Here is a 15,441-nt window from a genome sequence, read left to right as displayed (position 1 = left end):
GGAGGAAACTCCGGGCAAAGGGACGATCAAAGAGCGAAATTCAACCAAAATCTTAAGCTCTAAACTCCCCACACCGCTGTCTAGCAACAGTCACGTAGTTTCATCTGAACGGTTACCTGCATTTTGACTGAAACAAGTCATGTTTACTTTTTGTATTTACAGTATCCATGCCCCCTCTTTTCTTTTTCCCCCTCTGTATGCCTCGGCGTGAGTCCGTGGTTGAAGCATAAGCCACTGACGAGCTCAGGGACATATCTACCCCAACTCTGAATGGAGCTTCCCAAATAGGAAAGAAACAAGGATTTAAATCAGGAATTTCACCCCCGCGATCATCTACAACTATTTGATGTGCTCAGCTAGCGTATCCATAAAGAATCCAGCCGGTGATCCTCGATCTCGAGAAATCAAGCACAGGCCAGAGCGTGCCCCTGAGTTGCTAAAAGTGTTTAAAATGAACGGCCTCGAACCAGTGGGTCAGGGTATCGCCGCACCAATCAACTGATAGGATCGGCCAAACCATAGGAAATTCAATGCAATGGCCAGAAGATTTACTAGGTACATGACAGGAAACGTGAAACGCCCAAAGCACCTGATTTATGATGCTTGGCGCGTCAGAAGTAAAACAGTCATAAGAAATTAGAATTGACGTTGATATTGATATTGATGTTAATGTTGGCATTCCCTCATTTTCGGAACATGGCCGCCACGTCCTCCTTTCGCCATTCCAGCTCCAATTGTCCTTCGTAAACGGTATCAATGATATGCCGAGTCCGGTCATATGCCTGCTCGTAGCGCTGCTCACATTCCCGCAGCACCTTCAGCACCAAGCTGCGGCTAAGACCGGGGTCATCAGCATCACCAAAGTGTTTCTCTACACGCTTCTTGAGCACTTCCACACCACGTTTCACTTCTTTGGCATCGTAGGAGGACAAAACCTTCTTTGCAACCATACGGGAGTGACTGGCCCGAGTCGCGATGTCGGAGCTGTTACCGGCCGCCTGCAGTGTCTCCAAGGATTGGATGAAATCCATCAGCTTACCAAGGGGTCGGTGGATCACCGCATCCAGGTAAAGTCTCATGTGTTCGTCAAAGTCCTGGTGGGCCCGACCCATCCAGCGTTCAAGCACCGGGGTGTTATGCACATCAACCTCCTCAACATAGTGGTTCATGTTCTCAATGAGCAGAATGTGGTAGTTGAGCACCTCTTTGTCCTCGGGGTCTCCCGCAGTGGCAGATACACCAGGGGGTTGGCCAGGGGCTTCCTTGGCAATGAACTTGAGCGACTCCCACATGGCGCGGTTGATACGGTCATAGGCATCATTGACGCTGATACGAATATCACAGAATTCTCCACCCGGCTGGGACAGCATAGTCTCGACGGCGTTGCAAAAGTGCGGGAACACCCGTATAAAGGAAATTACACCCTTGCGCTTGTTTATCTTCACCTTGGTGTCTTCAATACCTCGAATCTGTTCATCCACGAACCTATTGTAGAGTCCCATTAGACGAGAGTGGAGTTTCTGGAGCGAGTGGATGATGAACTCTTGGTTGGTATCGTCAAGGTCTGACATGGCCGACTCCAAGGCAAAGAGGATACCAATGCCTTGCAGAGGATCAGAGGTAATGGCCCAGTCTACCATGCTTTGCATGTCGTTTGGCCAGAATGAGTAAATCTCATCCATAATATGTTCAACGCGCTTAGCCATGTCACGATCTGGATCATGGGACTGTTTAACAGAGAAGTCGGGGCACTGCCGACCTTCTGGCTCAGCAGAAGCCACCAAGTCGGAGAAATCGACATTGGCCAAGGAATTCAGGTGGAAGAATTCGACCACAAAGTTTTGTTCGTCAGTAATCATATTGAGAGTCTCGCGCAGCGTTCCTGCAAATGCTTCACATGGCTCGACCCTGCCCCGTTTTTTCTCTGCTTTCTCACCAGAGGCTAACCGAAGGCCGACGGCAGCTCGAACGGTCTTGCCTCGGCGCACTGTAAGTTTGCGGGCTGCCATGGTGATGCTCTCAGCTTCCTTCTCTTTTTCTTGGTGGGTGAAGAGAAGTTCTGACTCCTCTCCGGTCGTCTTGCGAGCTGTCTTCTTCCAGTTCGCGTTATTGTCGCGGAACTCACTCTGGTACGATGGCTTGGATTGCTGCTCATAGAGGTTCACCAGAGAATGCCACTCCGACATACTCACTTCCTTGGTGAACAGCATCAACGGATTGTACCTCCAGACTTCAGCACGGAATTGTTGTCGTGCAGCACTGTCCAGCTTCATGGGGTCTCTGGTAGTGGCGGCCATCACATCTACGCGTTTTTGTTCCGCTGTCTTGAAGGCCAGAGCCATGAATTGTTTAAGGCGGTGTTGCAAAAACGTCACGGCGGCCGTGTGGTATTCTTCCTTCTTCTCTTTGATGGCACGCATTTGGCCAATCTCTGTGTTGGCATAGACTCCCACGCTGGCATCGACCAATCGCTTTTTGTTTTGCCCAATTTCGGCATCAATCATAAGCATCGCTTTGTACAAAGTGGAAAGGGCATTTTCAGCATCCTTCAACCCATCGGGATTGCTTAGAGAGGCTTCCCTGAGCGGCAGAAGCTCGGACGTGGAAATTGATAGTGTCTTCAAGAGATTCTGGAGCTCATTCTGCAAAAGCTTCTGGTTCGCCGTTTGAACTTGCAAACCTTGGGATTGAGCTTCAATGTACGAAACATCGTCATGCAGAGTCTGTTGGCCCAATTAGTAACCATGCGGAGCAAATGTAGCTTGTATGACATTAGACGACTTACGTTCAGTTCGTGCGAATACAGGGTGAGAAGACCCTCCAGCTCCTCACACTCTTCAATTGTCTTATCAATGAGGACAGCCAGCTGCTCCACCTTTCCTTCCTGCTGTTCAAGATTACCAAGCCAGCTGGTAGCTTCAACGCGACCAATCTCGCGGCGAACATCTGCTTCCAAGTCCTCGATCTTCTGCTCGTCATTGAGACGTCCATTCCAACCAAGATCAGTTAAGATATCATCAAAGTCAATTCCACGTCCATCGAGCACACGTGGGTCGATACCGAGAGCCTGGCAGTATTTCACGGTGTGGTCTTCTCTTCTCCGACGACGGCCCCGAGCGGCCGGAGATGGTGATCGTGAGCGTTCATCAATGTTTACAATATCGACTAGCGAATCTTGGCTCTTCTCAGGAAGAGGAATCGAATCAGGCAGCGGCGAGGTCACCTCGACCTCCGGCTGGGTGATTTCAACAGTAGGTGTAGTAGCAGTCGGAACCTCGGGGGTTGGTGCCGTCACCATGAGCTCTTTCTCAGTCGGCTCTTCTATCGGGGTCTTCGGGGCCTCACTTGCAGATTTAGTCAGGGATGGGGCCGGGAAAACGCCTGTGATACCATCCGCATCTTGTTCGGCCTGCTGTTTCTTCGCCGCCGCTAGTAGACGCTCGCCAGCACCCCCAGGCCGCGGCTTGAAAGCTCCATATGCAGTTGCGGCTTTTCGGAGAACCCCTGCAAGTTCACTAGGCCCCTTCTTCTTCACCATAGGGCCCAGCCCGGGCCGGTGTGCCTCGCCATCGTCCTCGACTGCCTCCGAGGTACTTGAAGGCTGCTGTTCCTGCGTGTGCTCCTGAGTTGGTTGGGAGAATTGGAGCACAGCTGCTGCTACAGCAGGGTCAACGGATACTGGCGAAGATGGTGTTTCGTCTCTCGCGGATGAGTCCTCAACTGTTGGTATTGGCTGAGGCTCTTCTGATATAGCCTTATCTTGAACAGGCTGCGGCAGTGGTTCGAAGTTTGGATCCCGATACGGTAAATACGGTGATCTCGGTTCCACGCTGCCACCAGGACTTGGAGGAATTCCTCGACCTTCGCTCGAAAAAGATCCCGCGGTACTGGGCCGCAGCCCATCCACACTTCGTTTTGTGTTCAGCGACAGAGTTCCTGGGGTCTGAATGGCAAGCTCGGATGTTGGGGTCTTCAGGGCACGCCCTTCCCCACGACCTGACGGCGTGCGAGAATCATCTTGGAAGGGGAATTTCACCGGTGGATCTCTGGTTTCTGGATCTCTTCGCTGCGGGGGGACGGCAGGTGGTGGATTAGAGGGTGGGCTGAAAGGAGGCGGGGCTGGCTTATTCCCAGTTGATGGACGAGACATCTGTTCACGACTCTTTTGGGACCGGAGCATCGGGTCTTCAGATGCCTTCCGCCGTATTTCACGAGCTCCATCACGACTGGGTTCACGACTTCCATATGAGGGTGTGGGTTGAGGTGTTCCCGCTTCTGGATGGGGCCCTAAACCGGCCCCTCTTGAAGGTGGCGCAGAAGGCCCTGATGGCCCTGGAGTACCTCCTCCGATGAGCGCCTGTCGTTGCTTTTCTTCAAACCCAATCAGATTGGGGATTTTGCCTCCCGTATACTTCTTGTAGATCTTGACCAAGCTGCCAATGAAGAATTCTTTTTCCTTGGAGCTGCGGGCATGCCAGTAGTAAGGCTTCCCTACGGTAACCACAAATCCAACATTGGATGCCCATTCCTTGTGCTGTTGCTCGATTGCTGTCTTTGGGACAAAAGCGACGTACGATTGGATTGCAGATAAATCATCGAGCATCCACGTTTTACCAATGGAAAATGTTCCGTCATTATTTTCACGAGCCTTGTGCATTCGAACTCTACCTGACCTCCGTACTGAAATGATAATGACACGGGGTTTCTTGTTCTCCGGTGCCGAGTTAGGCGGGGAAGGGGAAGAAGGGTGTGATCCATCCTCGGTGATTCGGACGTGTGTAATATAGGACTCGACCACTAAGAGAACGGGAGTCAGTAAGAGTACCTCAAAAGTCACGTTGCTTATCTCCGTTTGGAAACAGCCAAAGGGGTGGTGGAACAAGTCCGGTCCGCCTCATGTTGCCATCCCCTAGCTGCGGGAAAGCTAGGGACTATCTGGCAAGGCGCAAAGAAGCAATTGGAGGGTTTACACACAGGCTCCATCATTATCTTTTTTCGAATAGCAACTTTGAATAATGCGTCTCTTTTCGTCCTCGAATTTCTCTGCCCTGCTCATGCCGTCACCGGAGCCATTGCGGGCGTCGCCCCCGCGCTGAGGATCACCGGAGGGCGGTGGACGTGGACGATCGCGACCATTCATCATCGCGTATTTTATGCGACACCAAGATCACTAGATAGAGTTGGTGAAATCAAGGGATCATGGTTGGTATGCGGCGGGTGAGGACAGACTAGATGAGGACGGGTCCCACACGAGTCTACTGCCGAGATAACTGACGTTTTTTGGGAGCGTGGAGCGACGAATGCACCTCAGGTTAAAAAGAAGAATCGCAACCCAGAGCGAATTAATTTGTGGCAATGTCGAATGGTCGTAGCGGTCAGAATGCATTAGCTCATCGGTCTGTTTGGGGTTGCGGGTAAGGCGGAGAGAGCTCGTGGGAGCGGAGTATTGAGTTGATCCGGGGGCAACGAGATATCTTAGATCATGAAAGCCTACATGTTTCGGATATGACTCCTTCTGTGAAAGGTCTGCCTGGTAACATAGGGATACTTCAAATTTCAACAATACTTACTATTTTACACGAAGAGGTCCAACGACCGATTTGATGCCTGAGATATTAAGGCTTACGCCTTGTGATCACATGACTGTCACCGTCTTTGCTCACGTAAACGGAACGTATTTTAACTAAGTAGTTAGTTATGTAGGATTATGGTAGCACTACAAGATGTTATTACCATCTCATTCGGTAGCCAGTATGTAGTATTACTTCAAGGTAATGCATGAATTGTATTTATTCATTATTTGCTTCGTAACGTATGGATATAGATTACAATCACGTGAACGGCAAGTACTGTCTTTGGGTTGTCCAATCAGTAGTCTTTTAAGCCCCACCGCCTTTGTTATACTTCCAGACTTTTTTTTTTCTGTTCCTGGATGGCGACTTCTATATACAATTGGTTTTTCCCACCTTCCGGCCTTCTCGCCTCTTGATCCCCAGTCATTGCGAGTCTACACTTACCGAATCTTACATACACCGTGACCATGGCTAAGAAATCAGAGCAAAAGGCTACCCCTGTCAAGAAGGTAAAGCTGCAATGCCTGTCCACGCACTGGCAGAACCGCATTAACAATATTTTTTGATTGACAGGTTGACGCTCCTAAGAGCACCACCGCCGCTCCCGCGCAACTTCTCGCATCTATTGCCTCTTTCCTGACCAGCAATGGCTTCACTAGTACCAACGCTGCATTCGAAAAGGAACTAAAGAAGACCAACGGCAAGGCCGACGCGAAAAACGCTCCGTCTTTGTTGGAAATCTTCCAGGCTTGGGAGAAGAAGAATCCTTCCAGCTCTAGCTCCGATAGCGACAGCGATGCCAGCTCCAGCTCCAGCTCTAGCTCCGACTCCAGCTCCGACTCTGACAGCGATGCCAGCGACTCGGACGTTGAGATGGAAGATGCGCCCAAGGCTGTGAAGGACCAGAAGGCTCGCTCCCCATCTCCTTCCTCTTCCTCGTCCTCCAGCTCTGACAGTGACGCCGATGATGAGGAGGAGGAGGAGGAGGCCGCACCCACTCCTGCCCCTGCTGTCCAGAAGTCTGCTGGCGTGAAGCGCAAGGCTGAATCTAGTGACGAGTCATCGTCTGATTCGAGCTCTGATTCGGATTCTGAGAGTGATGCCCCCAAGGCTAAGAAGGCCAAGACCTCTAAGAAAGACGAATCGTCTTCTGGATCTGAGTCGGACTCCTCTTCCTCTAGTTCCAGCTCCGACTCGAGTGAGTCCTCTGACTCTGACTCTGACTCTGACTCCGACTCTGACTCCGACTCCTCCGAGTCAGAGAAGGAGCCTGCTAAGAAGGCAGATGCCAAGGCTCTGAAGAAGGCAAAGAAGACCCCCCTCCCCTCATCCTCTGAGTCGAGCTCGTCCGACTCCTCATCTGAAGAGAGCTCTGACGACAGCTCTGACGACGAGAAGACTGGAGGTGTTGCCGTCTCCTCCACTTCCAGTGCGACTGTCTCCGCTTCACCCGAAGCTGATGTCCTTGATAATAAGCCATTGAACAACGTGCGGAACTCTTCTTCGAGCGCCAGCCCCGTCCCTGGAAATGGATCGGCAAAGAAGCACACTGGAGCCCGTCCCACTCCGCTTGCTGCTCTGAGCGCTCTTCCTTTCGACGGCCCTAGGAATGATTACGTTGCTTATGCTTATGCTGACCGCGCCTACGCGGATTTGTCCGTTACTCGTGGAAAGGGTTTCACCAAGGAGAAGAACAAGAAGAAGCGCGGCTCTTACCGCGGTGGCCCGATCGACATCGCTGGCGGCAAGTCGTTCAAGTTTGACGACTAAATGATCTTTTCGTCATCCTTCGCCACTACTTCCCTGAATGACAACTTTGCTCTTTTTATTTGAACAGCTTCAACAATCTGAGCCTGCATTGATATTATCTTGACTTGCCTCTTGGAAATAGAATTCTTATCCTTTAACGGGACATATGTGGCTTCGACGACTCTCTTATTTTGCTGTCGATGGATCATTGATACCAAGTATCTCTTCCATCTTACACCTTTCACTCAGCATGGCGCATACGGAGCTATGGCGGTTTCACTGTGATTATAATTTGCTTAGACATTTGCTCTTTTAAATACCACAAAAGTTTCAAGTTTATTTTAGTAAAGGCTTTCCGCCACGCATTCCATGCAGCGCCTATAATAACTACTGTCTCTACCATACCTCCTATACCATTTACATAATAGAAAGAGAAGGATACTGGGAGCCTGAAAAATATTCGGCATTAAGGAGTTTCGAATGTGTCCAAAAGCCCGCAATGTAACCATTTAATAGAGCGGCAGACATGATTGCTAGAGGTACACTCTACACTGCTCGACTATTCCATGGCTCTATACTGTACTTCTATCTGCCACCATCCTTCCTTCTCCAAGCACCGGCTTTCTCAAGAGGCTCCCACCGCCGATCCCAACCATCTCCTGCGCCGTGGTTGATATGCTTCTGGTCTGGATACCAGAACCCATGCTGGCTCCTCAGCTTAGAGGTGGTAGTAAAATCGTCTGAGTCCGGACGCTCATATCCAGCCAATTTCAACACACCCTCCGTTTCAATAGGAACTGACGGATGGCCAATCTCGACCCCAATATCTAAATTATGATCGTACCAATCGCGCCCTGGCCCAGTCAAATCATCTGTCGACGCAAAGTCTAGTCGAACCACTCCATCAACGATCCCAGCATAGACAGTCGGTGACGATGGAGAAGGTGTAGACATTGTATAAATCGGACCGCTGTAGGGTCGGCGTTTGTTGGCCCGGGGATTTCGCGGTGCAACAGAAGGAATTTGCGAAGAAAGGAACATTGAGAAATCCTTGTGAGGGTAATGCGCAATGTTTTTTTTCGTTGGCTTGGATGATGTTTTAGCTTGGGTTGGAACATGTGTATTCAAGTAGCTGTAGGTCTTGCTCATGCGAAGATCGAAGATTTTAAGAATTGCGTTACCAGCGGCTCCGGCCAGAAAGCGATCGTGACCGAATGGTTGTACGCTGTAGATGATATTGGCGTCGGTTGAATCTAGGTATGTTGTTTCATACGAATTTGGCGAACGAAGATCGTGAAGTCTGGGAGTAAAAAAATCAGTTGCTTGGTCCGGATCTTCATTCTGTTCATTGCCAACATACCTTATTTTGCGGTCTCCCCATGTCGCTAGGAAGACATCACCTGGTGAACCAGCGATTGGATGTTTATTGAGAGAGGCAATGGCAGTAATAACGGCATTAACAGATCTGCCAACTTGGTCTTCAATATCAAGAGACTTCAAGCCTATTTCTCGATCGAGGCATACACCATTGGGAGACACCGTGCTGATCGATAGGGAATCCTTGATTTGGCCAGTGGCCATTGCGATCCTTGATGATGACAAAAGCTTCGAATAGCGGCCTCGTCTAGATTGGTCTCCTTCCAATCCCACCCATGCAAACGGCTCAACCTTCGTGTTCTCGTTCTCGAGTTGATACAAGGCAACAGACCCATTGTCAAAATGCGCCGCCATGGTATGATCAGCCACATCTGTTCTCTCGAGAAGATTCCCACTAGTCATAAACTTTCGCTTATACTCATGGGTTGCAGTGTCGACAGAAAGGGCAACATGCACAATATCGCCGCGCATTCGGCCAATAATCAAGTGCTCGACATCGGTGTCTTTGTCAGATTCCGGCTGGATTAAATGCACTCCGCAAATATCGTCATAGCTGCTCGCTTCCTCCAAGTCATTGAATGAGACCCATTGCTCTTTTGGACGTGATCCAGACTGCTTGGTTCGCATGACTAGCTGATGGCCTGCGCCCCAAGCGAGCACTTCTCTTCTATCAGCCCATCGTTCACCATTCCAGATCTCATAAGAGTCAATGGAAGGTCTATATCCAAGCGTAGGATTATCGAGACGTCTTGGTTGATTCAACCCAATTCGAATTGTGGTAGCTGGCGGAATGACAAACCGACCAATGATCCCGAGTCTGTCCAGAGCTCGTGACCGAGCAGTGAGGGCACGAGCTGCATCTTTCCAGAAAGGCGGAACAGGGATTGATGGAAACTGTTCTTGAACAAATGACCGAAAAATTGCAGATTCCTCTGCGTTGAAAATTTTATGAAGTCGATGGCATGTCTGTGCAAGGTTTGTTAAATCGCTTATGGTGGTAAGATATATTGCGACATGGACGACGATCTCCGAGGGCATTTGGGAGAGCATGATGTCGGAAAATCACCAAGAATGTTCTGAGACTTATGCAAAAATCTCTAGTCTCTTATACAAAAAATTCGTTTGCTTCGGCAGTCTCCATCTTCTCAAAGGGAAGCGTGAATTTCAACGTTGCAGATTAACAGAATTTCCAACCCCAGTTGTATGTGCTTAGTGAGCTGTGCTTGTAGTCGATGCCACAAAGTCCAATCGCCTACAAAAGACTCCTACTAGATGAATACTAGTAGTTTCGAAAAAGACATCAATCTGGTAAAACAAACCGTAAGCTTTACATAGTCCGTCAATCTTCATGGTGCGGCGAGGGTGACTAATCAGTGAAATTGCAGAATTGCAGACCGCTTTGAGTTCGGCCAAGATTTCATCATTCTCGGTCACCACATTGCCTTGGAACAGGTACTCAATTACTGTAACACACAATGGTTCCTCGATTCAACCTATTTGCAGCCCACAGGGCTGCCACTGCCCTTCGACAGTCGACCGTGTCCTCTGTTGCACCACGCACCGCTGCTTTATCTCTCCGATTCCGTGCCGAGCAGTCGGCTCCCGTTCAGAAAAGATGGAACTCGTCCAAAAAGAACATTCAGCCCGATGAACAGAAATACCCTACACAGGATCCGCTGCCTTCCGTCCCCGAGGAGGCCGCTGAGATCTCGAGGATCATGGAGAAGGAAAAGAGCTGTGACGGAACACCCTCAAGCCCGGAGTTGGAGCAAGGATCTCCCGTCGAGCAGATTCTCTCTCGCGATGAGAAGGCCCGAAAGCACATGCCAAAGGTCATGCAGGATAAATTGAAAAAATCCGGAGGCTCTCGCTCGTTCTCAACATCCGCTCGCACCCGTTTGCCAGAGACACAAGGCTTTGAAACCAGCAATGATGCCTCGGTTGCTATGCTCGCCAGCATGATCGATCAGGTCAATTCACAGGCCGCAGAGCGGATTCCTGGCTTGATCTTTGAGGAGCCCGAGGCCCCAACCGGCAAGACGTTCAACTTCCGCAAACGCTACGATTCTATGCAGGATCAGTTCACCAAGATGCTGATGCAGGACGGCAAGTTGGCTCGGGCACAGAAGGTATGCAATTGAAACCATTCCACATTGATTTGGAAATTCAAGTACTGATATGATGCCTCAGAACATGTCCATCATTCTTGACCACCTCCGCACCGCACCTCCTCCTAACATCAACTCCCGCCACCCCCTTCTTGGCGGTCCTCCTAGCTCTCAGCTCCCTCTCGACCCTGTCCTTTACCTCACTTTGATTGTTGACTCAGTGGCTCCTCTTTTCCGCATTCGTCAATTGAAGGGTATTGCTGGTGGTGGTGCCGCCTTGCAGGTGCCACACCCACTGACCCTCCGTCAGCGTCGCCGCGCCGCGATCAAGTGGATCATCGATGCGTCAGACAAGCGACGTGATGCTCAGCTGGCCCACCGTGTGGCCAATGAGTTGGTGTCTGTTGCGGAGGGTCGCAGTGGTGTATGGGAACGAAGAGATGGACAGCACAAGCTTGGTATTGCTGGTCGGGCAAACCTAGGTCTTGGGCCTCGCCGCCGGTGATCGATTCATCAAGGAATCATTACCACCTTTCTTTTTTTGTTAAATTGGGTTGGCGGAAGGGTTTTCATGGTGCCAGCACTTTGTTTTAAGCATCTGTACAGTAGTAAATCTAGTTTACCCGCACTTGACGTGATTTGTTTTGAACTTTCGACACCAACCCTTTTACTACGTAAAGTATGAGTATGGACCAATTCAAAATTACATAGATACCATATTCTATCATGGGCTCATCCATCTTCTCTAATTGGCCTACGATTTCTCAAACGATATCTCAAAATATTGACTGGACCCTAGACCCTGCTTGTTATCGCCTCCGGCTGATAGGCTACCCGGCGCTTACCTCAGCGCATGACACGCCATTCCCGATTGAGCAAGCAACGGTTCCTGGAGTTCATTGCGAGACACATCAAGATCTCCCTTCAAACTATTTTTACGTGGACAACGGTATCCCAGGTAAAGGCGTTTGGTCGGAGGATTTCAAATTTTGATTTGATCCCAGTTCCATCCTGCCGTGCACAACTTATTGCCGGCCTGCCTATCATTGCTACCCACGCAAGCGGCCCCAGCTGACCAACACCTCGATTTGTCTGGCGCCCCGCAATAACTCCTCATTCAAGCGGGCCCTGTTGCGCAATTGCACTTGTCGAGCATCTTTCAAAATTCGCAGCGACAGTGGCTTCCCCCGCGAACTGTGAATCATTCGAGCTCGTCGATTATAACGTCACGCATCAGTCTGGAGACGGAGTCCAGAATTCTGCATCCGCTGTCCCTCGATCATCCCAGCGCGCCTCGCAGGCATTTGAGCGTACCACTAACGCACGGCCGCTAGCGGGATTTGGGATTGGACAGAAGATTGCGACTGAAAAGACACCATCGTCTGAAAAGCAGCCTAGGGGCATCGGTCCCACCCCACTAAGGTTCTGGTCGGAAGCCCTTCGACGTCGGGCACATATAGCAAGTCAGAGCAACCCTGCTCTTGACTCTGAGACTGCCGCCAAGATGAAGTTCTCGCATAGTATTCAATTCAATGCGGTGCCTGACTGGAGTTCCCATTACATTGCATACAGCAATCTCAAAAAACTGTAAGTTGAACACCCGACTATTCCTCTGCGCTTGGGACTGTCATTTGGCGGGGTGGTTGTTGAGTGGCGTGGACTGCACATCGTGGGCATCGTGGGCGGGTGTCACATCGCACAGTGGTTGGGTGGATGCACGATCGCAATGCATGTGGCCCGGAGAATTTGAGTGGGTTGCTAATTCGGAGATTTACCACTCAGAATCTATACACTCGAAAAACAAGTCAACCGACCCGATGGCCCCGATGGCCCTGATGTCGAGTCCGCACCCTTGCTAGGCCCTCAGATCACCAACCCGGATGGAATCTTTAAGCGTGCCCTGGATGCGGAACTGGAGAAGATAAATACATTCTTTGAGCAAAAGCAGAAGGAGATCTTTGAACTCACCGACCAATTAATGCGGGATGCCACCGTCTACTTGAATGAGACAGATGGCGTCAACATGGATCCTGTGAGTGAGACTGTCATCAAGACTGGTTCTCGTCGCAATCGAAGCCGTGCCTCTCGCAATGGGCTCGGTCAAGGGCGTCGATCTAGTGCTATCAGCGATGATGATGGAGATAGCGATGATGAGCCGTCCGCTTCGTTACGAAACGTGAGACGCAGGCCGCAGTCGACAGACGGAGAGTCCACGATAGATGCACAACCGGGTGACATGGCAGATTCTGCATTCTTCGGGCAAGCAAGCAACCGGGGACTCGCTGGCTCGGAAATGGGTGATCAGGCTTTCCTTGACCTCTACAACAACGGGGTGGAGCTGAAGAAACGTCTTGTCGAGGCCTATGTTGCCCTCTGTGAGCTCAGGTCCTATATCGAGTTGAACAAGACTGGCTTCTCCAAAGCTCTGAAGAAGTACGACAAAACCTTGTTCCGAAATCTACGTCGAGAGTATCTGGACTCAGTCGTCTCCGTGGCGTTGCCCTTCAGTGAAAGCACGATGGCGACAGTGGACGCTCACATCGACAAAGTTGAGGGTGTCTACGCTGAAATTGTCACCAAAGGCAATCGGTCTCTGGCCAGTCGCGAACTCCGTCTACACCTTCGTGAGCAATTGGTGTGGGAGCGAAACACCGTCTGGCGTGAGATGATTGGCATTGAACGCCGTGGCCAGGCCCTGAATGTAGGTATTCGTCAAACCCTGCTTGGTCCTGATGAAGACCCCGAAACTGCGCGGCGGCAAGGTGACAAAGGAGAGATTCTCACAACTGAAATTTCAACCCCGTTTGGGCGACTTCATTTCCCCATGTGGTTCTGCAGCTTGAGCTTCGCAACGCTGATCTTCAGCTTTGCTGTTTTTGGTGCTCTGCTTTCTTTGCAGGTGATGGAAACACCCGAGCAACAAAACTGCCTCGCGATGCTAGTACTCATTAGCATTCTGTGGGCTACCGAGGCCATTCCCTTGTTTGTTACTTCTCTTTTGATTCCATTTTTGGTTGTGGTTCTTGGCATCATGAGATCAGAAGACAAGCCTCACAAGCGATTGGGTCCTAAGGAGGCAACTAGCGTGGTCTTTGGGGCAATGTGGACCCCTGTGATCATGCTCCTTCTGGGTGGCTTTACCATTGCGGCAGCACTGTCCAAGTATGATATTGCTCGACGCATGGCTATGTTTGTGCTTAGCAAGGCCGGTTCGAAACCGCATATCGTCCTATTGACCAATATGTTCGTTAGTATGTTCTTGAGTATGTGGATCAGTAACGTTGCTTCCCCCGTGCTCTGCTATTCGATCATCCAGCCTCTTTTGCGCAACCTGCCTCCGGAGTCGAACTTCGCCAAGTCTCTCGTTCTGGGCATTGCGCTGGCAGCCAATGTCGGCGGAGCGGCTTCCCCAATTGCATCTCCGCAGAACATCATCGCGCTGCAGAACATGTACCCTAGCATCAGTTGGGGTACGTGGTTTTTCATCTCGCTCCCCGTTTGCATCATTTCCATTTTGTTGATCTGGGGTCTTTTACTGGTGACGTTCCACCCTGGTCGCAACCAAAATGTCATCCCCATGCGGCCCGTGAAGGACCGTTTCACTGGTATCCAGTATTTCATCAGTGCAGTGACTCTTGCAACCATTGGACTCTGGTGCGTAAGTCACCAACTCGAACATATTTTTGGCGATATGGGTGTCATCGCCATCATTCCCCTTGTCCTATTCTTCGGTACTGGTATTCTCAATAAGGAAGACTTTAACAACTTCCTCTGGACCATCATCATCCTCGCCGCAGGCGGTCTCTGCCTAGGTAAGGCCGTCACATCATCTGGCCTACTGCACACAATCGCATCCGGCATCACGGCTCGTGTCGAGCATCTCAGCTTGTATAGTGTACTCCTCGTCTTCAGCGCGCTTATCTTGGTGATCGCCACATTCATTTCTCATACTGTTGCCGCATTGATCATCTTGCCCCTCGTTCGCCAAATCGGCGTCAGCATGGAGGATCCCCACCCGAACCTACTCGTCATGGCGAGTGCGCTGATGTGCTCTGTTGCGATGGGATTGCCCACGAGCGGATTCCCTAACATGAGTATGGCCTACACGTCCCACTACGTTAAAAACAATACACTGACTTTTCTCCCCAGCCGCGATTATGACCGAAGTCCCTCAAACGGGCCAGCGCTATCTCCAAGTTCGCCACTTCCTCTCACGTGGTATTCCGGCAAGTCTGATGTCTTTTGTGGTTATCGTCACCATTGGTTACGGCCTGATGGTTGTTGCCGGGCTTTAATGTCGGCTTGGAGCTGTGGGTTGCGTGATTCATAATCATTTTGTGGGCAACATTGCGATAGACATTTCCTGTGATATAGTTTTTGTTTATATGAAGAGGTTTAGAGATCAGTTTTTTGGATATAAGGGAGTTCGACTCTGGCGAATACTCTTATCAGTATCAGGCTGTTTTATTATCAAGGGAGCTAAAGTGGTGGGTTTTGTTTGTTATTTACGAATTCAATAAATTGAAGTGTTATAGTACACCGTACTACAAGTTGATGAAGGGCATTGGGAAAAGATTTTACATTATCTCCGGGAGCAGGAATCCGCAGAATCCAGTATATAGTGTCTCACATGT

The 15,441-nt window shown here is 50.3% G+C and overlaps 4 protein-coding genes across 4 annotated transcripts; 2 read left to right on the top strand and 2 right to left on the bottom strand.

The window, feature by feature from the left end:
- Window positions 1-683: 683 nt before the first annotated feature.
- Window positions 684-5,143, bottom strand: N7520_011748 (GTP-Rho binding exocyst subunit SEC3; the record flags this gene model as incomplete). Its single annotated transcript, XM_057145681.1, has 3 exons — window positions 684-2,723; window positions 2,786-4,797; window positions 4,975-5,143. The coding sequence occupies 3 exons, from the start codon at window positions 5,141-5,143 to the stop codon at window positions 684-686; spliced, it is 4,221 nt and encodes a 1,406-aa protein (XP_056991435.1).
- Window positions 5,144-6,040: 897 nt separating this feature from the next.
- On the top strand, window positions 6,041-7,343 carry N7520_011747 (nucleolar and coiled-body phosphoprotein 1 family protein; the record flags this gene model as incomplete). Its single annotated transcript, XM_057145680.1, has 2 exons — window positions 6,041-6,082; window positions 6,147-7,343. 2 exons carry the CDS (start codon window positions 6,041-6,043, stop codon window positions 7,341-7,343), a joined length of 1,239 nt encoding a protein of 412 aa, XP_056991434.1.
- A 564-nt stretch (window positions 7,344-7,907) lies between these two features.
- N7520_011746 (F-box protein) lies at window positions 7,908-9,749 on the bottom strand (the record flags this gene model as incomplete). The annotated part of the gene is made up of 1 exon (XM_057145679.1): window positions 7,908-9,749. The coding sequence occupies one exon, from the start codon at window positions 9,747-9,749 to the stop codon at window positions 7,908-7,910; it is 1,842 nt and encodes a 613-aa protein (XP_056991433.1).
- A 425-nt stretch (window positions 9,750-10,174) lies between these two features.
- Window positions 10,175-15,102, top strand: N7520_011745 (putative plasma membrane phosphate transporter Pho87; the record flags this gene model as incomplete). Its single annotated transcript, XM_057145678.1, has 5 exons — window positions 10,175-10,828; window positions 10,890-11,265; window positions 11,980-12,394; window positions 12,590-14,901; window positions 14,957-15,102. The coding sequence occupies 5 exons, from the start codon at window positions 10,175-10,177 to the stop codon at window positions 15,100-15,102; spliced, it is 3,903 nt and encodes a 1,300-aa protein (XP_056991432.1).
- Between the last annotated feature and the right edge of the window lie 339 nt (window positions 15,103-15,441).

The sequence above is a fragment of the Penicillium odoratum genome (genome assembly GCF_028828045.1).
Source record: "Penicillium odoratum strain IBT 22623 chromosome Unknown utg000008l_segment0_segment0, whole genome shotgun sequence".
In the NCBI taxonomy this organism is placed as follows: Eukaryota; Fungi; Ascomycota; class Eurotiomycetes; order Eurotiales; family Aspergillaceae; genus Penicillium; species Penicillium odoratum.
The sequence above is the reverse complement of the archived record's forward strand: the minus strand, read 5'-3'. Positions and strand labels throughout refer to the sequence as shown.